The sequence below is a fragment of the Rousettus aegyptiacus genome, unplaced genomic scaffold, assembly GCF_014176215.1.
Source record: "Rousettus aegyptiacus isolate mRouAeg1 unplaced genomic scaffold, mRouAeg1.p scaffold_m13_p_16, whole genome shotgun sequence".
Taxonomy (NCBI): Eukaryota; Metazoa; Chordata; class Mammalia; order Chiroptera; family Pteropodidae; genus Rousettus; species Rousettus aegyptiacus.
The window spans coordinates 53,051,326-53,077,486 of record NW_023416291.1 but is presented as its reverse complement, the minus strand read 5'-3'; the positions used below and the strand labels follow the sequence as shown (position 1 = coordinate 53,077,486).

Sequence of the window (26,161 nt, the reverse complement as noted above, 5' to 3'; positions counted from 1 at the left end):
TCACCCTAGTCCCTCTCTGCAGAAGGGAAGGAAGGGGGAGCAGGAACCCCTGGGACCCTGCTCCCCATTGGGGATCCTGCTCCTCATTGGAGCCCCTGCCCCTGCCCAAAGGCCTCAGGGCATAGAAGCCTCTTCTCTGGCCCAGACATGGCTTTTGGGGGTGGCCAGCGTGGGGTGTGCTTTCCTCTTGCCCCCCGCCCCTGCCCAGCCCGCAGCAGCTTTTCCCCCTCACCACAAGCTCCTCCGCCTGCCGACCCCGCCTGCGACCCCACTCGGTGCCTCCCTGGTCGGCGTCCCCCTGATCAGTCACCACGCCCCCCCTTCATCTTTCACCATCAGCCCCTCGGTCCTGACACAGCTGTCCCTCTGGCCTCCAGAGGGGGTTCCGGGGGCTCTGACACCCCGCCCCTCCCCCACGCGATGGGGTCCCCCCGGCCGAGCAGGTCACACCACTCTTTCTGCTCAGGCCCGTCCAGCCTGCACTCAGCAGACGAGTGAACGAGGGTGCGGAGGGGTTAGGCCACCACGCGCCCAGGGTCACACGCGGCCAGAGCCTGGACCTCCCTGGCCCGGCCCTGCCTCAGTCTCCCCCTCAGACGAGGGAGAGGGCGTTGAGTTGAGGGTGCCCCCCCATCACTGGGGCCAGAGCCTGGCAGCCGGGCCTGGGGACAGAGGAAGGAGGGAGGAAGGGCCGAGGGGGGGCCGCCGCCACTGGGCAGGGCCACGCCCAGCGTCTGTCTGGTTGCCAGAGGAAACCAGACATGAGGTAATGGCCAGGACGAACTTGAACTTGGCTGGAGGTGGGGGCTGGGAGCCGTGGCGCCAGTCCGGTGGGGCAGCCCGCAGCTGCAGGCAGCCTGGCTGGACGCCTGGGTGGTGGGGTACGGCCTGTTCGCAGCACCGCCGAGCTCGGTGAAGGGGGTGGTCCTAGGGCGCACCCCGGGCCGGCAGGCCACGTGCGTTTCCAGGGGCAGGTTCTGTACTGCAGCTTCCCCGTGGACAGAGGCCGAAGCTGGCCCTGCCTTTCCCTCGGGAGTGTAGGGGCCGTGACTCCCTGGAGGGCCAGGCCAGGGGTCAGCCTGGGAGGGGGCGGAGCCAAGACTGGAACCTCCCAGCCCCTTGTCAGCGGGCTCTGCCCCTCCCACGAGGGTGGCCTCAGGAAATGACTTCCCTGAGCCCAGTTTTCTCCACCGTGAAACAGAGAGTCCCTCCTTCACTGGGGTTCTGGGGGGTCATTAAATGTTTCTTTTAAAGAAAAGAAGCAACTGACTGTGGTCCCAGTGGCTGGACAGGGTGGGGCCATAGGGTGCCCTTGGAGGCACAGTGAAGCCACATCCCCTCCCCCCATTTACCCTCTGAGCCGTGAGGCTCACGGTTCCCCTCGCCAGATTCAGCAAACAACAGAACACTCAGGTGGATTCGAATTCCAGAAAAGGGAGGATTAACCTCTCCTCCCAAAAAAATTATTATTTTTTTGGTATGAGTATATCCCAAAACTTGCAAGGGGGATACTCAGACCACAAGGTGTGTAGGGAGTTCGAATTTCACCAAGCATCCCATGGTTTACCTGGCAGCCCATTCAGGGGTAAAGCCACTTGCCCAGGGTCACTCAGCGGGTGATGATAGCTCTGGGATGGGGGAGACAGTGGCCCCGGGTCACAGGGAGGCGGGTGGGCTGAGCCGGGCGTGGGCAGCGCTGAGCCTGACCGCGCGCTCTCTCTCTCTCCCTGCCCCCGCTCTGCGTCGCCGTGGGCCAGTCCTGGTACCTGGGGTAAGAAGGATTTCTCCCCACGCCCTGCTCCTTCGTCCCGGGGGGCGCCGCGCAGCCGACCCCTGGCCCGCGTTTTCGGTGGAAAGTTAAGAGCAAGCAAGAACACCCCGCCGACCCCCAGCCCGGCCGAAAAGACAAAACACAGACACATCTACGCAAGAGGAAAAAAGGAAAAAAAGGCAAAAAAAAAAAAGAAACGGGAAAAAAGAATCATAAAAATAAACCCACCCACGCAAGAAGACAAAAGGTAAAGACGGCGAAGCTTCAGACTCTCGGGCGCTGCGGCCGGACCTGCCACCCCTCGGGAGAGGGCGCGGCGCCGTGAGGACAGGCCGACAGCTGCGACGGGGTCTCCCTAAGTTATTCATCTCTCGCTGCCGCTCTGAAAGGTGAGCGCAGCCTGGCGCCCGAGCCCAGGCCCCGCGGGGCAGGACACCCAGCAAGGCCACCTCTCCCCGCCCCCACCGGCGCCGCCTCCTTGGGGCCGGGGTGTGCAGGGCCGGGGCCAAGGCAGAAGAGGGTGTGGGGGACGCCGGCGTCACCGGGGACGAGGACACATGGCAGATGCCTGCCCAGGAGTGTCCTGCGGGCGGGCGGTCGTCGGGCAGGCGTTGGGTGGGCGTCGGGCGGGCGTCGGGCGCGGGATCTCCGCCTGCCCCAGAGCGTGTGCTGCCCTGGCTCGGGACTCGGTCTTTCCGCCCCACACCTGCCTGCTTGGGAGGAGAAGTCTATGCAATTGCCCCCCAGCCCCACCCCGCGGCACAGGAGGCTCCCCGACCGCCCCCCGCCCCCGCCCGCCAGCTCCACACCCCTGGGAGGGATCCACGTTGCACACACTGTAAGAAATGCACTTTCCGAGGGAGGGGCGGGAGGGGTGGAGTGGAGAGACCCAGAGCCCCCCAAGAAAGGGTACGGCCTGGAGTCTCCGTCCACCCAGCCCTGGGAGGGGCGCACCCGCCACCAGCTTAGCCGGGGAGGTGGGAGGTGGGAGGTGAGAGCGAGTGGATTAAAGTGCCTGACTCCCGCCCCGCCCCCGCCCGGCTGAGCCGCCGGGCCGCCACCCACGCCCCTCCCCCACAACCTGGCCACCTCCAGTCGCCTCCAGTCGCCGACCCCTCATTGCTATGCTCCCCTCAGAGCTAGAGAGATGTGACCCCTCCCCGTGGGCCCAAGGGGCAGAGCGGGGCGTCCCCTGAGCGGCCCGCCGTGCTGGGGCGTGGGCGTGGTGTCTGGGGAAGCCCGTGTGCCCCCCACGCCGCCTCTGCCAGTGCCTTACATCCTGGAGCGACAGCCCCTCCCTGGTGCCTCTCAGCCCAAAGGGGGACCACGGTTTGCACTTTTATCTCCCCCCAGAGTGGGGCACAGCCCGGGGGGCGCGTCGCAGCTGGGCCCCCAGAAGGAGTGCAGTCCTTGCAGCCCGGGACAGGTGGGGGTCCTGGCGGGAGGTGGCCACGTGGGGACCTCCTGTCTGCGAAGCGTTTCCGTTGAGCCGCTCCAAAACACTAAGCTGGGGACACCGGGTGCACCCCAACCCGGCGCCCTGGCCCCACCCCCGCCCCACCCCGGACAGCCATCTTGGGTGGGTGGACTGGAGGGGGGTATTCTAGGGTCACTAGACCCAGACACGGAGCCCCACCCCAGCCCGTCTACCCGAGCCCCCACCGGCCACCTCCATGCCTGGCGCTGGGGACCGTCTCCCCCACCACGACCCCACCCCGGCCTCGGCCAAAGCCATGGCCCTGGGCAGGGCCTCCACCTGCCTCATCTGCTCCCAGCCCACCCCCGCACCCACCGTACCCCCAGGCCTGGCCAGCCTCCCCCCACCTCCAGAAACCAGACTCTCCTCCCAGACCAGCCCAAGGGGCTTGGTGAACCCACTTGATCATAAAGAGAAAGACCCAAGACCCTTCCCCACTGCCCCCCTCCTGTTGTCCAGAGGGGTTCAAGGACCCTCGGTTCTCCTGTCTGTCCCCAGGGCCCCTCCACCAGGTGGCCGTTGGGGACCGAAGCATGGGCCGCTCTTTGGGAGGGCAGGAGGGGTGGGTTTTGCAGCTGGGGTGTGCAGAAGCTTCCCAGCCGGGAACCGCAGGGTGCGGGCAGGCGGGGAGGGAGGGGGCGCCCGCAGCCCCCGGCGACCTAACTTTGCATGGTGCTTCGTCGAGGCCCCCTGTGACCTGGCTCCTGCCGGCAGCTCGTGGCGCCCGACACTGCATGGCAAACGATTCCTGGCTCCGCCCCCGCCCCCAGACCCCGGCCCCGCCACGCCCCCTCCTCTTTGAAAAAAGGATACAAAAAACCTTAAAAAAAGTCCATGTTTCCTAATTTGCACGAAATTTTCTACCACATGATGTGCCTTGCCTTCCGAAAATAAGTATTACCTTTAACAATATCAGCGCAAAGGTAGCTAGCTGCATGCCCTGCTCGTGTAGTTAAAAAGAAAAAGAAACAGTGACATGAAATAAAACGTAAAAACGGAAAAGGGATTATTTCTATTTGTAAAAAAAAAATAAGAATTTTTAAGAAAAGGAAACTCACACGCTAAAAAGGCAGCCCCCAGAGCAGTTGCCCCCCGTCCCGCCTGCGTCCGCTGCCCTGGGCTCTGTCGCCCCAGCGCATGCTGCATTGGGGGTGCTCCCTGGTGCTCCGCCACCCCAGCCCCACCCCCGGGCTCCTCGGGGTCATTTCCGAAGCCCCCGCCCGCAGCAGCCGACAGACCTCAGGGGTGCGCCCCGGCCCCTGGGCCACAGGCCAGCCCCCCGACCCCCGACGCCACGCATGCGCGCGAGACCCCAGGCAGCCCCCCCGCCCCGTGGGGTGGCCACCCTGCCGACAGCCAGACACCCCCGTTCCACCTCACGCAGGCTGGCGTCCCTCTGGCTCAGGGTCAGTTGCTCTGCCACCCTCTCTTCTGTGCACCCCCCTTCTTGCCAAAGCACCCACTTGTCCCCCGACCCTGGAGACCGGCCCCGGGCGGCAGCTCCTCCCGCCCCCTCCTCGCCCCCGGCACCCAGTTCTATGTCTTCCAGCTGTGACTGTGGTGGTATCTGGTGTGAAACCAACAAACCAAACTCGATATATGCAATACCTGTCTGTCTGTAGGTCCAGCCCAGCCATCGGAGGCCCAGTGAGGGAGGCCCGTGGGGCGGGGGCGGTCAGCGGTCACCCCGTCCCGCGCCTCTGTCCTGGCGGCTGGCCATGCCGTTGTCTTTTCCTTGTTTTTTTCTTTTCTCTTTCTTTTTTCTCTCTTTAAAAGTCTAATTTCCTCTGCCTTTAACTCAACCAAAGGTGAGACGGCAGCAGACGGGGAGCGGGGTGCCCCTGTGGGGAGGACCGAGGCGCCCTCAGCCCGCGGCCCCCGCCCCGGGCCGCAGGCATCTCCTGTGGGGGCACAGGAGGTCCCCTCAGACTTCAGCACGGTCCCCGGAGCAGGCGGGACCCTGCAGGGAGGCTCCGGCTCACGTGGCCATTGTACACGCTCATCCATGTTTGCTTCCCGAGAGACACTCCGGCAGGCCCCAGGGGACAGGGAGAGTCCAGACCCGGGTTTCATCCGGCCGTGACACGGCCCTCAGGAGCTGCCCCTTGGCCGGAGCCTGAGGCCCCGTGTGTCTGTTCCTGGGCCCCCTCCAGGGGCGTGGGAGCAGCTGGTGGTGGGGGGCTTCCCTACCAGGACCCCTCCCAGGGGCTTTGCTGGGACCATCGTAACCCTCCATGACCCGCACCCACCACCGCCCTTCCTGGCCCCCGGCTGCGTGCCCGCACCCTTGGCACCCCGCTGAGAGCTGGGGGCAGGTCCTTCCCAGCCAGCATGGCGTCCTGCGGTCGCCCCCTTTTCTTGGAAAAGCTGCTGGACGCCCACTGGGCAGAGTTCCCAGGCCCCTGCTGCAGGCAGAATAAGGCAGGAACACCAGGAGCCAGACCCCGCCAAGCCGGCCGCGCTCCTGCCCGCCGTGGGGGCGAGAGGCCGTTGGGTGTTTCGGGGTTTTTTTGTTCCCGTGGGGTTTTTTTACATGTAGGAAAGTGACATCTCACACCCCTCCCCCTCCCAAGCCTGCCGTCACCCCCCACTCGTCATCCATCCGCACCCACGTGAAGCCCCCCCAGCTTGACCCTGGGGTCCAGCTCATGCTGTGGAAAGAATAGGGAGGCCCCCAAATCTGTGCAGATTGCCCGCTCCTCTCCTGGACGAGGGCACTGGACACGGACCAGGGCGGAGAGGCGGGTGGGAGGAGACTCGGCCGCACCTGAATGGGGAGCCGCACCCCCACGTGTGGAACCCAGGCTCTGGCCGAGTCTGATCCCCACCCTGAGCTAGACAATCAGACCAGAAAAGAACCCCAAAGGAGACTCACGGGGCTGCTGCTGCTCCCCGAGCAGCAGATGATTCCAGCCTCAGCCGCATGAACCCTGCTCCCTGCTTCTGTGTGCCCCCCGGAGACAGCAGTGTTCCAGGGCCGGGCAGACTTGCCGGCGGCCAGTTAGGACCCTGGGGCCAGGAGCAGCTGTCCAGCACCCCATGAGAGACGGCACACAGACACCCCGCTCCGGCTTCTCCAATGGTACTCTGACCTGCAGTGTAGGGCTATACTATACATATACATATATATATATAATTTTGGATTTTTTTTCTTGTAACAGATTATACAGTGGCTGCTCTTTATTTTGGCCTGGATTCTCTCTCTGAGACCCCCCAACTTGTACTGTCTTTGTGGAAGGTGTTGGGGTTCCAGACCCATCCTCCCTTCTTTCCCCATTTCTGCACCTGGAGAGCCCCACCTCCACACTGACACAGCCTGCCCCCACCCATCCATCCTTCAGCGTCTCAGAGTGCGTGGGGGCCGAGCTGGCCCGGAGGCCCACCCCCCACCCCAGCGAGGCAGGGAGACAGAGGGACCCAAAGCCACACCAGCAGGACTTGTCGCCAGCGATACCAAAACATACTTTTCCCAAGCAGTGCCTCACATGTCTGCTGGTGTGGCTTTGGGGTGCTCCCCAACCCCGCTCCCCAGGGCCCCCCCCTAAGGCCTCAGGAAAGAGGAGGTGAGATCCAACAGGAATAAGGGCTCTGGGAGGGTAAGGAAGTGACATACCCCCAAAGCTATTGCCCTCCCCGCCGCAGCCCTCCATCCACACCTCCTGGCTGGAAGGGGACCCCTGGGAAAGGGACAGGAACTTCCCCTGCTCCCCTCCAGGTGGGACTCCCCGAAGCCCACTCCCAAGATGCATCGACACGTCTAGCTGTTGACCTTCCCATCCTGGGTCCCAGTTAGGCCCCCTGAAACCAAAGCCCCATCCAAGTCCAGGGGCCCTGGCCCCTGCCCCAGCTCCCTGCCCCCCCACCCCCCAGGACCCCATGTGGGAGGAGGACAAGCAGAGCGCTGGAGGGGCAGAGCGCACAGCACGGGGGCGGGGGGGGGGGGGGGGGGGGGGGGCAGGGAGGGGAGAGGCCCGTTTTCCTCTGAATCCCCTCCCTCCCTCCCTCCCTCCCAGGTTTTGGTGGTGTTGCTGTTCATTTTCTTCCGAGATATTTTTTTTTTTGAGGTTTTTTTTTTTTCCCTCTCATTTTGTATTTTACTGATATTACCAGGATAGTTTACTGTTTCTCGCTTTCCGCTTGCCTCACACACCGGGTAACAAAGACACACACATACACCCCACGCTCCTGAACCCGAGTTCAGAGAAGGTTCGGGCTGGGTCCACCGCCCACCCAGTCCTCCTGCCCCTTCCCAGTGCGGGGACGCGATGGGGACCAGGGGACACCTGGGCAGGCCGGGGCCCGGCCACCCCCTCTCCCAGCTCGCTCGCCCTGCCCCTGCACATCATAACCTGTATATTACGCAATCATTTCGGTTTTTGCAGACGCATCTAAGTACCATTTACAGAAAGTGACTCTGGCTGTTATTATTTTGTTTGTTTGTTTCCCTATGCAAAAAAAGAAAAAAAAAAGGAAAAAAGGGGGGGTTCCATAAAAGATTCAATAAAAGGCAAAAAAAAAAAAGAAAAAATGTATAAAAATTAAACAAGCTATGCTTCGACTCCTCCTGGCTGTCTGGGTCCTTTCTGTGCCCGCGGCGGGCTGTTCCGCGTTCCGTGCCAAGGTGAAGGGAAGAGGCTGGCGTGGGGGACAGGCGGGGCATGCGGCTGCAGGGCCGGGGACCCCAACACTCTGCGCGAGCCGGCAGGTTTCCTAAGGCCTGTAGATCAGATGTCCCCAGGGGACATTCACCAACGTCTGGGGACATCTGTAGTGGTTATAACTGGGGGAAGAAGCTACTGGCGTGGCGTGGGGGGTGATGCCGCTCGACGCCCCAGTGCCCAGACGGCCCCGCACAGAGCACAGCCCCCCAGGTTAGCACCTGCTCTGGGTGGTGCCCGAGGCCGCTGGGTCCCGGGGTCCGCGGCAGCGCCCCCGCTGGCCGCAACCCTCTCCCCACCCCTCTGCGGGCCTTTGCTCCTGCGCTGAGCAGCGAGGTCCTGGCGCCCCGCGGTGGGCGGGCTCAGGACCTGGACCCAGAAATGAGGCTCCGGGCGGAGGGATCCGCAGGCAGCCGCAGTCCCCTCTGCCCCTTACTCACGGTCCCGCCCCTCCCGGCAGCGGGGAAGGGGGGCACTGGCAGGACACTGAGCGTGGGGACCCAGCTTGGGCCGCGGCTCGACCGGCGTGGGGGACTCAATCTGGCCTTTGATCTCAAGGAAAGCCTCAATGTTTTTCAGCTTTTAATCTCTAGGCTGAAGCAATTCTTTGCCTTTGGGGTGCTGTTACAGTGTCGCAGGCTGTTTGCCATCCCTGGGTCCCCACTAAATGCCTTAAAAGGGGGCAGGCTGTGACAACGCCAAAAATCGTGTCCCCTAAAATTTCCAGACGCCCCCGAGTAAGGAAGTCCCGCCCCCTGCGGAAAATGAGAACAGACCACCCGACCCCTCCCTTCCTTCCCTCCGCGCCCCAGCCCCAGGGAGCGCAGACGGACGGCACAGAAGAGGCTGGTGGCAGAGAACTCCTGCGCGTCTGAAGACGCACTCTGTGCCCCTCGGATCCCCCTCAGTCCGGAGACGCCTCCTGCGGCCCCGTCACCATGCCAGCGTGACACCCCGCACGCCAGCTCCTGCGTGTGGCAGCTCCCGGGACAGGGCCCCGGAACCCAGCACACAGAGCAATGGGCCCTCGTTCCCCAGGAGACAGCCACGTGCAGAGCATGTTCCAAGTTCGGTCAGGAAGAATGCAGGAGGTGGGCTGGCCATGCCCTGGGTCCCGCAAGGACCAGCAGGCCCATCTGCACGGTTTCTCCCCATCTTCCCTTTTGCCTGTGAAAAGAGGGGGCTTGAGCAGGATGTGCTGGGGGTTCCCCCAAGCTCCCACGTGGCAGAGACGAAAATGGAGGCCAGGCGAGGGGCCGGGAGCCACGTGCTTCCTGTGCACTGGGGCAGGCCAGTGAAAGACCTTGAGACAGGAGGGGGACCTGGATTTACAGGGCAAATTGAAAAGCAGCAGAAATGAGGTGGAGGGAAAAAAATCAGGCAGTAGGTGAAAAATATGCCTGCGATGCAGATGAGGCAGAGACACGAAATGGGAACGGGGCCGGCGCCTTGGTCCAGGGGTGCCCTCGAGCCAGAGAAAGACCAGGCCGAAACCAAGCTTGGGAACGGTGTGCGCAATGCCCAGGCAATGTACTGAAACCCTCCCGGGGGGGGGGGGGCGGGGTATGGGGCAGGTCCTGGGCCCTCTCCGGCAGGGACATTCCCCTAGCAGAGTCATTTTGCTGGCCCCAGAACCAGGCCTTTGCTTAGAGGGTGCGGAGCAGGCCCTAGAGCACCCCTGGGGGCTGCCTGGAGGAGGTGAGCGGGAAGCCTTCATGGGGAGGCACTCGCCACTTGCGCGTGGTTTGAAGGCTCCTCTTTCTCCTCCAGCTCCAGGCCCCAGTCGCTCTCTCCTTCCTCCTCCTTTCTTACAGTCTCCTCCGCCGTCCTGTTACTGCTGTGGAGACAAGTAGGACCCAGATACCCCAGTTTTACGAAGGCTTCCCCGTGTTGCAGCCCTCTTACGGTTCTCCCGAGAACCCGAGTCCTCTGCTCTTGTCGTTCCCATGGGACGCTGAGACTCAGGCAGGTGAGGACACAGGAAGAAGGTGCTGGAGCCCAGGCTTGAGCTGCACGAGCCCAAACGATGCTCTTAATGTCCGGCCCTCTGGCTCCCCAAACTGTTGGCAGCTGGATAGGCAGGAGCGGTGGGGCGGGGCGGACCAGCTGGTGGGAGCGTGGGCGAATAAGGGGAGGCGTGGACAGATGAGCAGGTGCACGTGTGGATGGGAGGTGGGAAGGTGGATGGATGGGCGGGTGGATGGATGGGTGGGTGGGTGGATGGATGATGGAGGTTGGGAAGAGGGAAGGAGGAAGAGAGGGATGATGGCTGGCTGGAAAGAGAGAGGGTTGGATGGGTAGTTGGGTAAATGGATGGACGGATAAGTGGATGCGAATAGGTGGGTGGATAGACGGACGGGGGTAAGGGGAGAGGTGACTAGGACTTTCCAGAACCCATGGGAAGCACTGTAGGGACGAGGTCCTCTGAGAGGAAACCACCTCCTTTGGCAGGTCGACAGTCAGTAGCGAAGTCATCGAGATTCTGTGAGCACCCCCCCCCATCAATTCTGAACCAAAAAATTGCCCCAGAGCCCAGGCTCCTCAGAGGAGAGGGGACTAGATTAGAGATGGGCGGGGCCAGTGGAGAGAGGGGCTCCGGAAGGGGCGGAGCTTAGAGAGGGCGGGGCACAGAGGGGAGAGGCTCTGAGAGGGTTCGGGCCCACCTGTCGCGAGACTCGCTGCACCCGAGGGCATAGACCACCGTGAGGGCAAAGACGAGGAAGAGCAGGGCCAGCACGGCCCCCAGCGCCACCAGCCACGGCTTCCTCCGGGCCACTGAGGGCGGGAGCAGCGCAGGGTCAGCGGCCTGGCCGCCGGGCTGGGGCTCTCCTCCACTTCCCCCGCTCCCTGCCCCCCAAGGCCTTGCGGGGTTGGGCCCGAACCGGCTGCGAGACCAGAACCGCCAGAAGGGAGAGTTGGCTGGGGGTTGTCCAGAATCTGTCCATCCTGCTCCGTCTGTCCTCGCCCCTGCCCAGCAGGTTCTGGGGTGCAGCCCCCACCGGAGGAGGAAGTGGGCTGGCTGCCCAGGGCACCCCAGGGCAGGGTGTGGCCGGGGCCCGCAGGAAGCGGGAGGGTGGGGCTCCCTTCCCTGGGTTCCGGGCTCCCTGGGGTGGGGGGCATAGTCTAAAGCATCCTAGCACCCTGTCTCCCTGAAGGTCACGCTGATCCCCTCACGCTCCATAGCCAGAGCCGGGGGAGAGGGACGCCCCGGAAAGGTGGGGAGCTCATTTCCTGAGCACCGAGTATGTGCCAGGCCTGGCTGTGGCCCTTCAGCCCGGAGCCGCCTCCCTGGGGCCACACAGCACTGCGGAGGAGCAGAGTTCTCCCAGGTGAAGAAGGGATACCCTCCACCCCATCATCCTGCCCCATCCTGCCCCATCCTCCTACAGCCTTCACATCTGACCTTCGCCACAGCCTGCAAACGCTCCCCGTTTGGAGGCAGCCGGGACGTCCCCCCCCCCCCCCCGGCTCTGCCAGCAACAGCCAGGGAGGCCTGCCCAGTGGCTGCCCTCTTTCTAAGGCTCAGTATCTCCAGCTGGGAAATTGGACTAATTAGGTACTGGCTAAGACAGGATAACGATGCCAAGCCTTCAGCGGGAGCCTCTGTCAGGGCTTTTATTGCGTTCGTTCTGTTTAATGGGTTTCCGCCCCCTGGTGGACGATCCTGGAAGTGTTCCGGGACAGAAGCCCAGCTGCGGGTCCCCAGAACGGAATCCCAAATGCCATACTTCGTCGAAGTCCTCATTAAGGGAATTTAACTTGTTAAGAAATAGTCCACATCCAGGGCAGAGCCCAGGGCCCGGAGAAAGTGAGGAGAAGGGGGAAACAGGAGAAAGTGCTTGTTTCTTCCTAAGAAAATGCAGGGCCCTGGGGCCCTCCATTCTCCAATACCAGGTTCTCCAAAACGGTGTCACGTGACCCAAAACCCCAGGGAGGAGGGAACAAGGATGTCCCTGGAGACTGCGGGGGCTCCGAGTCTAGGGTTCCTTAGCAAAATCAGGCTCTGGGGGTGGGGGGTGGGGAGGTGGTTACTTTGTCCTGGGCATCTGTGCAGCTGGGTCTTCCGCGGCACCCCCCAAACCAAGAGCTGCCTCTCGCGGGGGCAACGGTCCCGAGACACGACAGGAGCCCTGGTGAAGGACTCTGATCACTTTAATGCAGGACCCCAGGCGGCAGACCCCTGCCTCTTATTAGTCCTGAGGCTTTGACCAGGAGATGTCAGGCAGAGGGAAAAGAGACCGGGAAGGGGGGGGGGGCGGCGGCAGTTGGGAGCCATGAGGTCGCCGGGGCTTGGGGGGGCGTCTCTCCTTAACCAAGTGCAAGAGTCACCAGGCGGGGCAAATCGGGAAGAAAGGCCCGTGGATCCCCGGAGGGGGCGGAGCAGACCCCAGGCCTCTTCACTGGGGCACTGTGTTTCGGTGGCTCCAGGGCGAGGTCATGGGTGGTAGGGTGTGGAAGGGACATCTGGGGGGCGGGGTCTGCCCGGAGGGGTCGGCAGTCAGTCTTCACATGTCTGTGGTCTTGGTTTTCTCCTGGTCTGCCGGCTTCTCGTCCTCCAGTTCCACACCCAAGTTGCTCTCTCCTTCCTCGGCCTTTTTCTCCTCTTTTTCCTCCTTCTCTTTTTCCTCCTTCTCTTTCTTCTTCTCTTTCTTCTCCTTCTCTTTTTTCTGCTTCTTGCCTTCTTTGCTGTAGGGACACAAAGGCCCCAGACCACAATAAGAAACAGAATCGCTCCCATTTAGTGGGCACATACTGTGCAAGGCCTTGTGACTGACGAGCGTTTTATGGGAAGTATCTTCATCGACTCCTAACGAGGCAGCCTTGTTTCCACTTCGCAAAGGCAGAAACTAAGGCTCGGCCATCCCGCGCACAGCAGGTGGGTGACTGTGAGTGGCCAGAGGGCTGGGTCTACGGGTAGCTAAATGGACGGAAGATGGCATGGAGGAATTAATAGATAAACGAATGGGTAGATTGATCAGAGGAAAGAGAGAATAATGGGTCAGCGAATGGACAGATAGAAATGTAGATGGGTAAATGGGTGGACAGATCGGCGGGCTGATGGGTGGGTGAGTAGGTGGGTGCAGGTGAGAATGGGTGGCTGGGGGGTTGGACGGATGGAGAGTTAGGTGATAGATGAGTAGTTAGGTGAGTAGTCGGGTGAGCGGATAGCTGCATGGAAGGATGAATAAATGAATGGACGGAAGGAAGAAGTGATAGATCCATGGATGGGAGTGTACATGGGGGGATGGGTGAGGAGGGCGAAGGCGGGGAGGAAACCGTGTGGGTCCGGGGGAGACCGGGCCCCTCCACACATCCCGGGAGCAGGACGCTCATCTCACTGAGCCTGAGCTGCTCACAGACACAGCAAGTGGTCGCGGCCACACCTCTCGGGCACATCCTGGGCTCAGCTGAGAAGCTGGGCTGGTCTCCTCCCAGCCCCTGCTCTCCTGTCCCCAAGCCCAGTCTGGACATAGTGTCAGGAAGGCTGGAGGCCCAGGTGGGCTTCTGTGAGGAGGGGACATCCGAGCGGGGCCCGAGGGGAAAGAGCTGGCAAAGGAGTCCAATCGCCTCGGACCATGGACCATAATTGTGAAGGCCCTGGGGCAGGAATGTGCTTGTGGCATTCAAGGACTGAAAGAGGTCACCCGTGCACACCCGTCCCCCCTCCGAGGGGCTTCCCGCAGGGCCCCTGAGCCCCCGCACACGCCACAGCAGCCGCTCACACAGGCAGTACCTCAGGTCCGGGTCCTGCTGCGGGTCGCTCTCCATTCTGATCATGGATTCGTCGTCATTAGCTCTGCAAGAGAGACAGGGACAGGGTGGTGAGGGCGGGCGAAGGGCAGGAAGTGGGGGTGCCTCACCCCAGTCTCTCCCGGCAGGGGTCACGAACTCCAGGAAGCAAGGCAGGGCGGGCCGTGAGATGGGGGTCTGAGGCCCGCCAGGGCCATAGGGAGGTGGGAGGGGCCGGAGAGGGTCAGGAAGTCAGGGGGCACCCCACCTCTTTCGGGAGCACCAGATGCGATGGGCCAGCATGAGGACAAAGACAACGAACAGAAACACCACGACGACCGTCAGGCCCACCAGCCATGGCTTCAGGCGACGTCCTGTGGGTGCGGGAAGGTGCGGTTCAGAGGTGGGGGACGGGAGGGCCTCCCGAAGGTGACGGGGAGAAGGGGTCTGGGGCTGCTCCGACAGGGGGGGCCTGGGGAAGGCTGGCCGTCAGGTGGGTTTTAGAGAAGGGATCAGGGCTCAGCCTGGGGACGGGGCTCGGCCTCATGTTGGGTCTCGGCCTGTGGACAGGACTTAGCCTAGGGTTGGAATTCAGCCTGGGATAGGGGCTCGGCCTTATGTTGGGGTTCATCCTGTGGATGGAGCTCAGCCTGGGGTCGGGGCTCAGCCTGGGGTTGGGGTCCAACCTGGGAACGGTCACAGGAGCGAAGTGACCCCCTTTCCTCCTCCCCCTGCCCCTTCTCAGTGGCCTCAGGTTCTCATGGAAAATGGGGAGGTGGAGAGCCCGTCCCTCCACCCCACCGCCCCAGAGGGGGGTGCCCTACCGTTCTGGGCCTCGGCGGGCAGGAGGAGCAGGGCGCTGAGCACGAGAGCGGTCTCCAGGGCCCTCATGGCGGGAGCAGCGAGCAGCAGAGTGTGCGGTCCGGGTGGATGCAGCGCTGTCTGGGTGAGGCCCTGTCCAGCTGATAAGCCGTGGGCAGGTCTGGGGCAGGGCAGGCCCCCTCCCCTCCTCCGGTGGGCGCCCCTCCCCACAGGAGGGCAGACTCTGGACCCGGCGTAAAGATTAAACCGGGAGCTGGGCCCGTGCGCAGGCTCAGTGCCCTGGTGGCACGGCGTCTCCGTCCCAGAGCAGCCCACGCATTGCCGCCTCCGGTGTGACGCGTGAGGAGCGTGGAGCCCCAAGGCCATGCAGAAAGAGCCAGGGCTGGAATCGGACCCTGGTCTCCCGCACCGCCAGCTCATGTGACCTCGTCCTGGTTCCCAGGCCCCTGGGGACCCACGGCCAAGGAGGGGAGGAGCATGGGGGCTGGACGGGCAGGGCCACACGCCTGCCTGCCACCTCCAGACCCGGCCGCTCCCGCGCAGCCGGAGAATGTTGCACCCCGGGCCGCTGATGACTCAGGTTCCATGCCCTCCTGCTGGCCAACCTTGGTCCCCACTTGATTAGATAGGGAGCCCTGCCTGTGCAAAGGGGAACCCCACCCCAGCTGCCACAGGACGGGCACGTGGCAGGAAAGCCAGGGTGCGGGGGCCTGTGCGACCCCCGCAGGGCCCTTGGGGGCTGAGGGTGGCCAGCATCACTGCGTACGTGTTTGTGGGGTGCCACCCGGACGCCGGGGCCTCCTTCTCTCCTGTCTGGTTATGACCACTGCCCAGATGGGCCACTCACGTGCTGGAGCTCAGGCGGCACGGCCCGAGGACAGGCCCACTGCGCCCTGCCAGGCAGGCGTGCGCGCAGCTCCTGCTCTCTGCCCTGGCCCGAGCAAAGCTCGGAAGGGAGGGACGCCCCGCGCTCTGCCCCCCGCCAGCACGCGAGTCAGGGCGCAAGGAGTCCAGGGCGGAGGGCAAGAGGACGACGTGGGGGCGGGAGGGCCCCGCGGAGGGGGCGGCGGCCGAGCCCCGACCAGGTCGCCTCCCGCCTGTGTGCCTCCGTTTCCCCGTTTGGGCTGGGTGAGGCGGCCCGTGGGGAGGGCTTACCCAGCACCATGGCAGGCACTTTGCAAATCTCAGGTTTTTGGTTTACAGATTGGCCAGTTGCTCGGCGGAGGCCGGGTGGGGTTAGGCTCCGGGCGTTTGGGGGAGCAAAAGTGTGGAAACAGGCGGCGTCCGGCCACCTGAGCCTGCCGGCCAGAGCGAGACCACCTCTGCCACGACAGGGCACGTCGGCGGAGCAAGGGCGGCGGGCGCGGTGCCCGGCTCAGTCCAGCCTCCGGGAGGAGCTTCCGCCCGGCACGTCCTGGAAGGAGATGGAGGGGCGGCGGGGCGCCGGGGCAGGGGCTCCCGCGGGGGTGCCCTCGCCACCCCCGCCAGCGTCCTCGTCACCCCGCCAGGCCAGGGCCAGCTGCAGGTCCAGCTCCTCTAGATCCTCGCCCTCCACGCTTGGGCACAGCTCCCGGGGGGCATCCCCCTGGTCTGGCTTTGGGCCGAAGGCCCAGTCTGCGGGGTGGGGGGTATGCAGACTGGTGAGGGCCCTCCCCGGGCCCTCTGTCTGCCCTCTGCGCATGCACTGGCCTCCACAGGCGCCCCGCCCACCCCTACCCTCCCTGACCGGATAGGGGGGCGCGGCTCGGAATCCCCCACAAGGCCCCCGCACGTGCCCAGGGCACGCTCGCGATTGGGGTTGGGGCTCACCCGCCAGGTCATGGGCAAGGTCCTTGATGAGGTGCCCGACGATGGCATAGGCCACGACCACCACCAGGAATGCAGCCAGCAGCAGGTACAGCACGTATCTGGGCAGGCGGATGGCGTCCAGTGGCGGCGGCCGGTACTCCTCGTACAGCGGCGGGGCCTGGCTCCAGCCCTCGGCCCCCTCCTCGTCCGCCAGCCCCGGCATGGTGGCCGCCGAGACCAGGAGAGGCCCGGAGGTGACCCGTGCAGCGGAAGTATTAAAGGGCTTTAAGTAAGAAGATTGGGCCTCCCCCACGGCTACCATCTGCCTGGATGAATCACTTCGCAAATCACTCTGCCCGCTGGCCCCATCCCTCACTCAGCTCCGGCCACAGCAGCTGCTACTCCGCACGTCCGCCCCACCTCAGGGCCTTTGCACGGGCTGTTCCCGCTCCTGGGAAAACCCTGCCCTCGTGGAGCCGCCATTCAGGATGCAGACGTGGGCTGAGAAAAACGCAACCTTAGAGGAAATGACGTGTTGGGTCAGAAAGTGAAGAGTATCGGGGAGGGGCAGAGACTGTGGTCGAAGGCAAGGGTCCCCAACTTAACCGCCACCCCACCCCGTGGGCCACGGACTGTGCCTGGTCCGTGGCCTGTTAGCAACTGGGCAGCACCGCAGGGGGTGAGCGGCGGGTGGGCCAGCGAAGCTCCGTCTGCATCCGCAGCCGCTCCCAGCGCCGGCGTCACCGCCTCAGCTCCGCCTCGGGTCCTCAGGCGTTAGATTCTCATGGGAGTGCCAGTCCCTGGTGCCACAAAAGTTGGGGACCACTGGTCTAAAGGGCTGGCACTGCGAGAAGAGAAGTTAAAGTTTTAAAAAAGGTTCCAAGGCCATACTTTGGTGACATTTTAGCCAGACCTAGAGAAAGAAGGGAAACAGGCAGGGGAGTACCTCAGGTGACAGAGGGCACCGCCTGTGAAAGCCCTGAGGCCAGGCACGTCTGAGGAACAGCAAAGAAGCCCTGGGTGGTGGAGCAGGGTGCTTAGGGGGAGAGATGGAGGGGGCGAGCAGGGAGGGGGGCGGGTCCCCAGGGCCCGTGTGCATGGGGAGGACATGGGCTTTGAGCAAGAGGAAGGTGTGAGCCCTGGAGGGCTGTGGGCCGAGGAGGGGCCGGACCTGACTGGACGCCCTCTGGTGGCTGCTGCAGGAAGGACAGATCAGGGCGGAGGGGGCTGAGCTGGTACGCTGGGCAACGGCGGGCCCCCCGCCAGGAGGCAGAGGGGAGAAGTGGGTGTATCTGGGATAGAGTTTAAGCTGGTCACACCTGGATGTTGTTAGGCTGCACCTGGATGACGGCGTTCCCATTTCCTGTGGGAGGAGCAACTTCGGAGGTCGCATGAGGAATTAAGGACGTGCTGGGTTTGGGGTGCCTCATCAGTATCAAAGTGGAGATGTCGAGAGGCAGCTGGGCCCCCGAGTCTGGAGCTCGGGCGAGCCCTGGGATGGAGCCCTGGGATGGGGACAGGACTGTGAGTGTCGTCAGCGCATAGACGGGTTGGAGCCCCTCGAGTGGAACGGCCGCCTGGAGGGGGGCGGGGCGGGAGGAGACCCTGGGACCCAGCCGCGGGCAGCGAGGGGCACTGAGGAGTCCGGGAGAGGTGGGAGGGTCAGTTCCTGGGAGGATGGGGGACCGGGCAGGTCGGACGCGGCTGAGGGCGGGGGGGGGGGGGCGGTGGTGGAAGGGAGGACAGAGACTGAGATGGGACCGCCAGATCTGGGCGCTAGGAGGTCACCTGCCGGCAAGGACGGCCCTGGGGACGGGAAGGGCAGGGCCTGGCTGGGGCAGGTGTATGAGAGGACGAGCATGGGAGCCGCTGAGGGTTCGATCACGCTTCCTCGGGCGACGGTGGGGGCAGAAGGGGTGGTGGGTTTTTCCCCTCGTTTCTAAGAAATTACCTCCTGTCTATGCAAATGGATAAAGAGGGAAAGCGGATGAGGGAAGGGGAACAGGCCGCAGTGGCCGGGTTGGCGACGGGCTGGGCTCCGGTGCATCCATGGAGGAAGGATCGGGGAGCGGCCGAAGGGCGCCACGGAGAATAAGAAGCGCATCTGCGGTCTTCGCCCCGGTTCCTGGAACCGAGCTTCTAAAACCCCGTCGTCTCCTGGGCGTTGAGGGCCCCTTCGTGCTCCCAAATTCACCCCCCCACCGCACCCGAGCGTATGCTAATGAAGGTGGTCTGGGGGCGGGAACTTTCGGCCCGACCCCGCCCCGGGAGGGCAGGGCAGGGCTGGGCTTATCGCTCACCCGCCCCCCAACAATGACTTAATCAACAAGCCTGCGTGATGGGCCCGCCATAAAGAAGGGACTTGGGGAGATTCCGCGTGCCAAGGAGGCCACGCGCCCCAGCGCCACGTGGACAGGAGCTCCTGCACGCGGGCCCCTCGGGACCTCGCCCCGTGTGCCTTTTCCTCTGTGTCCTTTACAGCAAACAGGTAGGTAAAATGCCTTCTTCAGTCCCCTGATACCTTCTAGCAAAGCCTCAAACGTGAGGTGGGGTGGCGGGGACCCCAGGCGGTCGGAAGCACAAGCACGGGAGGCGCAGGGCCAGACGGGCTCTGACACGGGGGCGGTCCTGGGGGCCGCGCTAAGCCCGGATCCCTAGCGTCAGGACTGAACTGAATTGTGGGGCACCAGGCTGGCGTCCGCATGGAAATAGAATTGCTGCGTGTGGAAAACCCACCCACTGGGTGTCAGAGGGCTGAGAGCAGAAGAGACGGTGGTGGCAGAGGCAGGTCGCGGACCCGCCTCCTGGCACCTGCGCCTCAGGGAGCCCCCTCCGCCTGCATCAGGGACACTGTCGACCCACAGGAAGGAAAGATCCAGTTAGGTCGTCATTAGGCTGGCCTTGTACAGGGGTAAGTGGGCTGCTGCCCCTGGAGGAGGGGGGCTGGGCTGGGTCCCATAGCCCGGGCTCTTAGCCACACCACCAAACCCCTTCCCCTGTGCTCCCAAAAGGGTCTGGGAAAGACCAGGCTGGAGGGCTTGTTTCCCAGACCCCCTTGAAGCTGCCCACAACTTTCCCCTGGGGACAGTGAGGGAGCTGGATGGGCTTGTCTGGCACAGGGCAGGCGAGGAGCTAACACCCCGCCCCCCATCCACCCAAGGGACGCTCGCTGAGAACAGCCAGCCCACCCCTGCAGCCACCCAACACACTCAGTCACCATTTGGCAAAAATAATTTATTCCACTTAAGCAGTGCCCTGGGGCCTGCTTTTCCCTCCCCAGCATGAGCCCCTAGCCCAGTCCACGCCTTGCCCTGCGGCCCCTCATTCCCCAACCTCCCCCCCCCCCCCCCCCCGCGCACAGTCCCCCCCCTGCACCCCCTCAGACCCTCACCCCATGCTGACATCTGGCCTGAGGCCTGCAGCCCTGTGCTAGGCCCCTCAGTGGGGGGATTGCAGAGACGTCAGCCAGACCCCCCCGGGGGGGGGGCTCGAGATGAAAAGGCGCTGGGGTCCCAAGTGGACGGGCAGGAAGCAAGCCCAGATTCGCTGGAGCGAGCGCGATCCGGAGGGGAGCAGAGGGGTCAGGGATCGGCAGGGGAGAGGCTCTGGCCTGGGGGCAGGCGCAGCCGCTCCAGCCCGTCAGCATACTGGAAGGCCGGCCCCGCCTCGTACTCGTACATGTCCAGGGCCACCTCGCAGCTCTCCCGCACCACGCGCTCGGGGTCAGCCGCGTGGGCGCGCAGGGCGGCCAGGCAGGCGGGCCGGGCGATGGCGCCCAGGGCCTCGGCACACTCGTGCCGCACCATGGGGTTCTCGGCGCCCCGGGCCAGGGCCGCCACCAGCTGGGGCACGGCGGCCTCGTGCTGCAGCTGTCCTAGGACGTAGCCGATCTCATGGCGGAAGAGGGCGCTCCCACAGCGCAGGCCTGTGGGGGGGAGGGGGCGGGGTCACTGCTGGGCAGTGCCGTCCGGGGGCGCCCTACGGGCTGAGACAATAATAACAGGGTGCTGGAGCTAGGCTGTCCAGGGTCCACCTCCAGGGCTGCAGCTGACAGGCTGTGTGACCTCAGGCAAGTCCCCCTGCCTGGGGGGCCTGTTTACCCCACCATGGGGATGAGGGACAATAAGAGCACTCGCCACCGCCCGGAGGAGGAGTTAACTCCTGTAAAGGCCGCGGGAAAGTGCGGGAGGCGGGGCCGGGGCACCTCCCCCGCAGACACGCTGCTCACCAGGGCCCTCCTCACCCTCGGCCAGGGCCAGGGCGGCCTCCTTGCCGCCAGCATCACGCAGGGCAAACATGGCTCGGTAGCGGTCGAAGAGCGGCAGCGCCTCGTCCAGCAGCGCAGCCCGCAGCCGGCCCAGGTCACGCTCCTCGGCGGGCGGGGCCGGGTCCACGGACAAGTAGGGCCCAGCGGCCGGCTCCCCGCTGTGCTGCTGCAGCCACTCCAGCCGCCTGACGGCCAGCTGGCAGGTTTCGGCCACCTACAGAGAGAGGGGTGACCGGTGGCCACTGGGGATGTGGGGGTGGGCCTGACGGGACCCCTTCCGCATCTGCCGGGAGTGACGGGGGAGACAGGGCCAGGGAGGGGCTCCACGTGGAGGTGAGTGAAAACCCAGTGCAAGGGCCGGGAGGCGGGGCCTGCCAGACCCACCGGTGCTCAGAAGAGACTTACAGACTGCAGGTCACAGTGGGGACATGGGATTTGATCCTAGAGGTGATGAGAAGCCATGGGATGGATGGATGGAGAGATGAGAGCTCAGGGCCCAGGACAGACTGGCCAAGCAGGGCGGGTTTTGGTGGGGAGAAGGGTTCGGTTGTGCCCTGCAGGGCAGTGGGCTGCACCCACCCAGACCGCCACCCCTCCCCAGAATCTCTGGCCAAGCAGTTGCCCTGGCAAACAGACCCAGGGGCGGGGCTCAGCTGCCTTACCTCTGGCACAGGGTCGGTGGAGTGCTGCTTCAGGATCCCCATAACTTCTGGGTCCCCAATGGCCCCCAGGGCCTCCCCTAAGAGCCAGGCAGAGAGCTCAGGTCACTCGGCAGGTGGGGACAGGCCCTGGGACCCTCAGAGAACACTCGGGATGTGCTCAAAACAATGACTGACCAATGACCGACGAATGAAATGAATGGATGAAACAGGCATCAGGGGCTGGCAGCTACAGCCCAAACCTGTTTTATGTGCGAAAAATGTTTCTAATGGTTCAAAAAAATATATTTTAATCAAAGGGATACTTTTCCACAATAGGTGAAAATTATGTGAAATATAAATTGCAGAGTCCATAAATATTTACTGGCACATGACCCTGCCTATCTGTTGACTGGCTCATGGTGGCTTTTTGCTGCGATGGCAGCGTGGAGTTGTGGTGACAGGCCCTGTGGAGCAGGCTGCGGAGCCCAGGTTCGGGTCACGGGAGTGCATGTACGCCAGAGGCAGAGGGGCACCCACGCCCACAGCCCCGCCACTCACCTGCCTCGTGACGCACCATGGGCTCCTGGCAGGTGTCGCGCAGCACGTCCACCAGCACGGGGATGGCCCGGCGGTCCTGCATCTGGCCCAGGCAGTAGGCCAGCTCGTGCTTGAGCAGCGCAGAGTCATCAGTGAAGGCCCGGCTGATCCAGGCGATGGCGCCCGGGCCGCCGAGTCCTCTGAGTGTGAAGAGCGCCCGGAAGCGGGCCTGCAAGGGCTGCTGGGGGTCCACCAGCGTCTGCCCAATGGCCTCGACCTCCTGCTCCGTCACCATGGCAGCCACCTTTTCCTTCTGTGACTCTCCTCAGGCACAAGAACCTATGATGGAAAACCGAAAGGCCAGGTTACAGGTGTCCTTCTCCGGCTCAGTGACTTGTTTGTTTATGTTGGGACCTGGCGGTGGCTTCCTGCTGCTGTCCGGCCTGACATCTAGGGTGAAAGTCTGGCTCTGGCCACGCCTATTTGCTGTGTGGGTTCCATCATTTACTTCCCTCTCTGGGCCATCAGCAGTGACTTCGCTGGTCTGTTCTCCACACCATAGCCAGAGGGACTGGTAGCTGGTCCTCAAGGTGGCCCCCCGTAACACCCCCATCCTAGTATCCATGCCCGGTGTGGCCCCCTCTCAAAATGAATAGGAGTGACCTGTGTGAACAATGGAATGTGGAAGAAATGGCAGTGTGACTTGAGGACGGTTTGTAAGAAACACTGGATAATTTGTTACCCAGCATAGGTAACGGATACAGGAATCCTTTCAGCATATAAACCGGGCCATGTGACTCCCCTGCAAAATACCATGGTGCCTCATTACTCCAAACTCCTTGACAGTCTCAGAGGCCCCATGTGACCTGACCCTGTCCCCTCCCCGCTCTCATTTCCTTTCTCTCGTCCCTTGTTCACTGCACTTCAGCAGACCGGCCTCCTCACTGAACCCCAACACGCCAGGCACAGTCCTGCCCCAGGGCCTTTGCATGGGCTGTTCTTGTCCTAAGGTACGCTCTTCCCAAAATGCCCCCCACGCTCGCTCACTCGCTTCCTTGAGTCTCTGATGTCACCTCTTCAGGAAAGTCTTCCCTGATCACTTCTTCAGTGTTCCTCCTCCATCTCTTTTCCCTTGTTCTTTCTTTGGAGCGCGTACCACCGTGAGACACCATACTGGGTATTTATTGGTTTAGCCTCTTGTGGTCAGTCTGGTCCCTCGCTAGACTCTGAAGGCAGGGACCGCATCTCTCAGTCCCTGCTGCACACTCAGCACACAGAAGGGCCTCGGGAGGAACAATAACCCTCACGGTAACAGCGGCTGACACTTACAGAGCACGTGCTATGCGCCAGGCGCCTCTCCTGGGCCCTTTACAGTCACGAGCTCGTTAATCTTCACCACGACCCGATGAGACAGGCACTAGGACTGTCGTCATTTTACAGGAGAGGAAACAGAAGCGCTGGCAGGGTAATGACTTGCTTAGAAACAGTGCGAAGTTATGAATCCAGGCGGCTGGGCTCTGGAGGGCAGCTCTGAACCAATGATGCTGTGTTGACTGGATGAAATAAGATGAAACAACACAGCTGAGACTGGGAGGAGGGCTCCCCCTCTGTCCTCTGGGCCAATGAGGACCTGGTGGCCGCTTTGGAAATATAACAAGCAGGTCGCAGCATGTGGCCATCCCTCTGGCTCCCAGCGGCATCAGCAGGGCCACTTGGTTTGAGGAGGGAGGTGCAGCTGCAGGAGCACAGGTGACCATCAAAGAAGGTGACACCGCAAAAAGGGATCATCAGAATCCACTGAAGCCAGGAGTGAGCCCACGCAGCAAATCAAGGGCAGACGAGACCCAGGCCTCCTGACGGGCCTTCCGTAAATATCTGATGAATGAACTGAACACCTACTGCCCGGCAGGCACGCTCCTGGTCACTTTATACACAGTATAAAATCAGGATCATCCAGAAAGGGGATCGGGGGCCTCACAGAGTTATCGTGAATGAAGTTACCCTTGAGTACAACCGCTGGCACCCACGACACACCTACCTAATAAAGCTGAACCACTGTTAAGGATTTCTGCAGGGAGCCCCACACCTGCCTCTGTGCTCCTGAGGACAAGGGACACTACACCTACCACCTGGAAGCTGGCAGCTCACACTTGAGGCCTATTTTTCACTGGGATGGGGGACCAGGGCGTGGGCGTGGGGTTGAGGAGATGAGCCCCCGACCAAAGCAGAATCTGCTCACACCTGGGAACGTCTTAGACACGCAAGATGAATTAAGGGAGGAAGAGACCTAGATCCAGGAAACCTTCCCCCTCCTAAAAACCTCTCTAAACCAAGAATCCTCAAAAAGGTCTCCAGTAGCTGGATAGGCGCCCCGAGAAGGGTCGCCCCACACGGGACCCCTCAGGGCTGCTCGCAAGACCCCTTTCCTTGGGATGGACTCCTAAGAACCGGTCGCCTCAGGATCTGTCTACACTGACCCTCGACTACTCGTCCTCCCAGAACCCCGAGAAAGAAATCGCACGGCATGGAACTCCCACACACGCTGGGACCCCAGAACCTGGGGGAAGAGCTCACCGGCACTGGAGACTCCTCGTGAGGAGGCCCCTCCAACCGCCAGCCAATGAATCCCAGAGCCGGAAACCCCACTGAGGTGTCCACCCCGTGCCCGCCCGCCAGGTCTGCGCCCCGCACCGTGCTCCCCGCCGCCGGAACGCCCGAGCGAACGCCCGAGACGCAGGACCGCCGGGCTGGTCCGCTGCCGCCGCTTCACCAACTGCGACGCTCACAGCGCGCTCTGGAGGCCGCCATCTTGGCGCCCACGTGACGTAGCCGGACGGCACCAAAGCAGCGTGCCGGGGGGGAGATGCAGTCAAAGGCTGCGCTGCGGGAGGAGACCCGGATGCGCGCGTCGGCACTGCTCCCATAGTTAACACTCCCACACCAGACGGCGTCTAAGGAAATCCCTCAGGGAAGGGAGGGCAACGTCCCGCCTTCCCCTGGAAGAGATTCTCTGAGGCCGCACCACCGGTACGACTTGTGGAAATGGTTTATGCCGATTAGGCCCGTCGTGGGGGGGTGGATAGCGACGGAGCATGCGCAGCGTCCCTGGGCGTGGCCAATGAACGTGGCTAGACCAGAGAGAAGACGGGATTAAAAAGACATGATTGAATCATTCATTCATTTATTCACTTGCCGAATTGTTCATGGGCGCTGAGGACGGGACAGCCTGCAGGTTTACCCTTTAGAAGCCACTGGAGGTGTTAAGGGGAGCATTTAGGCTGGTACGTAGAGCAAACAGGATTCGCGAATGGATTGGGTATAGAATTTGGGAGAAAGAGTTGGGTCTTTTTTATGGTGACATTGATTAACGAAATCCGATAATACGTTTCAGTACATCTTAACAGTAAGGCATATATATTTTTATATTGTGTGTTCACCCCTCATAGTTAGATTTCTTTCCGTCACCACATATTTGACCCCTTTTACCCCTTCTACCTTCCACCCTCCCCCGAGAGTCTTTATCTGTTAAGATAGGTACAGGAGTAACTGGAGGTGGGGAGGCATTAACCATCAGCCTTCTCCTCACGTCCAGCCTTGGTCTTGTGGACTCTACCTCTGTAAGAGTCTGAATCACCTTTACTGTCCCCATGAGAGTCCAGGCCACCACTGGCTGTCACCAGGATGCTGTTTGCACAAGAAAAAGAGTTTTTAAGGGACTGTATCAAAGCAGAATGATGGTTCCCCAAACAGCTTCACATAGAACTACCCTAGGTACACACCCAAGAGAAATGAAAGCAGGGGCTCAGGCAATTGTACACTCATGTTCATGGCGACATTATTCACAGTGGCCACAGGCCTGTTAACATGTTATATTTTTTCTGTCTCTATGAAGTCAGTTCCTCTAGGGGACTCATAAAGTGGAATCACACAGTATGTGTCCTTTTGTGTCTGGCTTATTTCACTGAGCATAATGTCCTCAGGGTTCATCCCCCTTGTTACGTGTATCTGAATTTCCTTCCTTTTCAAGGAGGAATAAATATTCTATTGCATTTGGATGGACCACATTTTATCTTTTCATCTGTTGATAGACACGTATCGTTCCCGCCTTTTGGCTGTTGCAAATCATGCTGCTGTGAACGTGGGTGTGCAGGTTGTATTTGATTCCCCTGGGGGGATACATACCCAGGAGAGGAATTACTGGATCATATGGTAACTCTATGTTTAACTTTCGAGAACTCCCAAACTGTTTTCCACAGCGGCTGCTCCAATTTACATTCCCACCAACAGTGCACAAGGGTTCCAGGTTCTCCACATTCTCATCGACATTTGTTATTTTCCACTTTTGATAGCAGACATCCTAATAAGTATACAACTTATTTTGAGATGCATAAAAAAATTGATATATTGATGGGTAGATAGAAGGGTGGATAGATATGTCATAGAGAAAACATAGCAAAATGGTAACTGGAG

General features: G+C 62.2%; 4 protein-coding genes across 13 annotated transcripts in view; 1 reads left to right on the top strand and 3 right to left on the bottom strand.

The window, feature by feature from the left end:
• Positions 1 to 1,968, top strand: part of NFIC (nuclear factor I C) — a 56,324-nt gene extending 54,356 nt beyond the window's left edge. For 2 of the 5 annotated variants that reach the window (XM_016163489.2, XM_016163488.2), the window contains exon 11: positions 1,758 to 1,919. In XM_016163489.2, the coding sequence (XP_016018975.1) occupies positions 1,758 to 1,775 (18 nt within the window). In that variant the 3' untranslated portion in view covers positions 1,776 to 1,919. Of the gene's footprint in view, positions 1 to 1,757 lie in introns of all 5 variants that reach the window. The other 3 variants (XM_036234117.1, XM_016163491.2, XM_016163490.2) reach the window with 3 other exon arrangements.
• A 5,608-nt stretch (positions 1,969 to 7,576) lies between these two features.
• Positions 7,577 to 11,303, bottom strand: LOC107520078. Its single transcript, XM_016163449.2, is given in 2 exon segments — positions 7,577 to 9,743; positions 10,570 to 11,303. Coding segments are annotated over 2 exon segments (642 nt in total). The 5' UTR covers positions 11,088 to 11,303; the 3' UTR covers positions 7,577 to 9,619.
• A 728-nt stretch (positions 11,304 to 12,031) lies between these two features.
• Positions 12,032 to 14,872, bottom strand: SMIM24 (small integral membrane protein 24). The gene is made up of 4 exons (XM_036234119.1): positions 14,461 to 14,872; positions 13,900 to 14,010; positions 13,651 to 13,701; positions 12,032 to 12,569 (listed from the first exon to the last, which is right to left on the bottom strand). The coding sequence occupies exons 1-4, from the start codon at positions 14,822 to 14,824 to the stop codon at positions 12,412 to 12,414; spliced, it is 684 nt and encodes a 227-aa protein (XP_036090012.1). The 5' UTR covers positions 14,825 to 14,872; the 3' UTR covers positions 12,032 to 12,411.
• Positions 14,873 to 19,599: 4,727 nt separating this feature from the next.
• On the bottom strand, positions 19,600 to 24,533 carry DOHH (deoxyhypusine hydroxylase). 6 transcript variants are annotated; one of them, XM_036234112.1, is made up of 6 exons: positions 24,383 to 24,533; positions 21,713 to 22,030; positions 21,176 to 21,252; positions 20,919 to 20,954; positions 20,475 to 20,727; positions 19,600 to 20,171 (listed from the first exon to the last, which is right to left on the bottom strand). In XM_036234112.1, the coding sequence occupies exons 2-6, from the start codon at positions 21,984 to 21,986 to the stop codon at positions 19,828 to 19,830; spliced, it is 984 nt and encodes a 327-aa protein (XP_036090005.1). In that variant the 5' UTR covers positions 21,987 to 22,030; positions 24,383 to 24,533; the 3' UTR covers positions 19,600 to 19,827. The 6 variants fall into 6 exon arrangements, with proteins under 6 accessions (XP_036090005.1, XP_036090008.1, XP_036090006.1 ...); XM_036234115.1 differs by having other exon boundaries at positions 20,490 to 20,727; XM_036234113.1 differs by lacking the exon at positions 24,383 to 24,533 and adding an exon at positions 24,266 to 24,367.
• Between the last annotated feature and the right edge of the window lie 1,628 nt (positions 24,534 to 26,161).

What these genes read in the sequence shown, in the direction of transcription:
- DOHH (XM_036234112.1), bottom strand. Translation starts at nt 21,986, where the DNA reads ATGGTGACGGAGCAGGAGGTCGAGGCCATTGGGCAGACGCTGGTGGAC. An exon ending in CATGGTGCGTCACGAGGCAG is followed by an intron (nt 21,253 to 21,712) that starts GTGAGTGGCGGG and finishes CCTGGCTCTTAG; the next exon opens with GGGAGGCCCTGGGGGCCATT. An exon ending in CCCACTGTGACCTGCAGTCT is followed by an intron (nt 20,728 to 20,918) that starts GTAAGTCTCTTC and finishes CTCTCTCTGTAG; the next exon opens with GTGGCCGAAACCTGCCAGCT.
- SMIM24 (XM_036234119.1), bottom strand. Translation starts at nt 14,824, where the DNA reads ATGGCCTTGGGGCTCCACGCTCCTCACGCGTCACACCGGAGGCGGCAA. An exon ending in GCCCGCCGAGGCCCAGAACG is followed by an intron (nt 14,011 to 14,460) that starts GTAGGGCACCCC and finishes CCGCACCCACAG; the next exon opens with GACGTCGCCTGAAGCCATGG. An exon ending in GAGCGACCCGCAGCAGGACC is followed by an intron (nt 12,570 to 13,650) that starts CGGACCTGAGGT and finishes AGAAGCAGAAAA; the next exon opens with AAGAGAAGGAGAAGAAAGAG.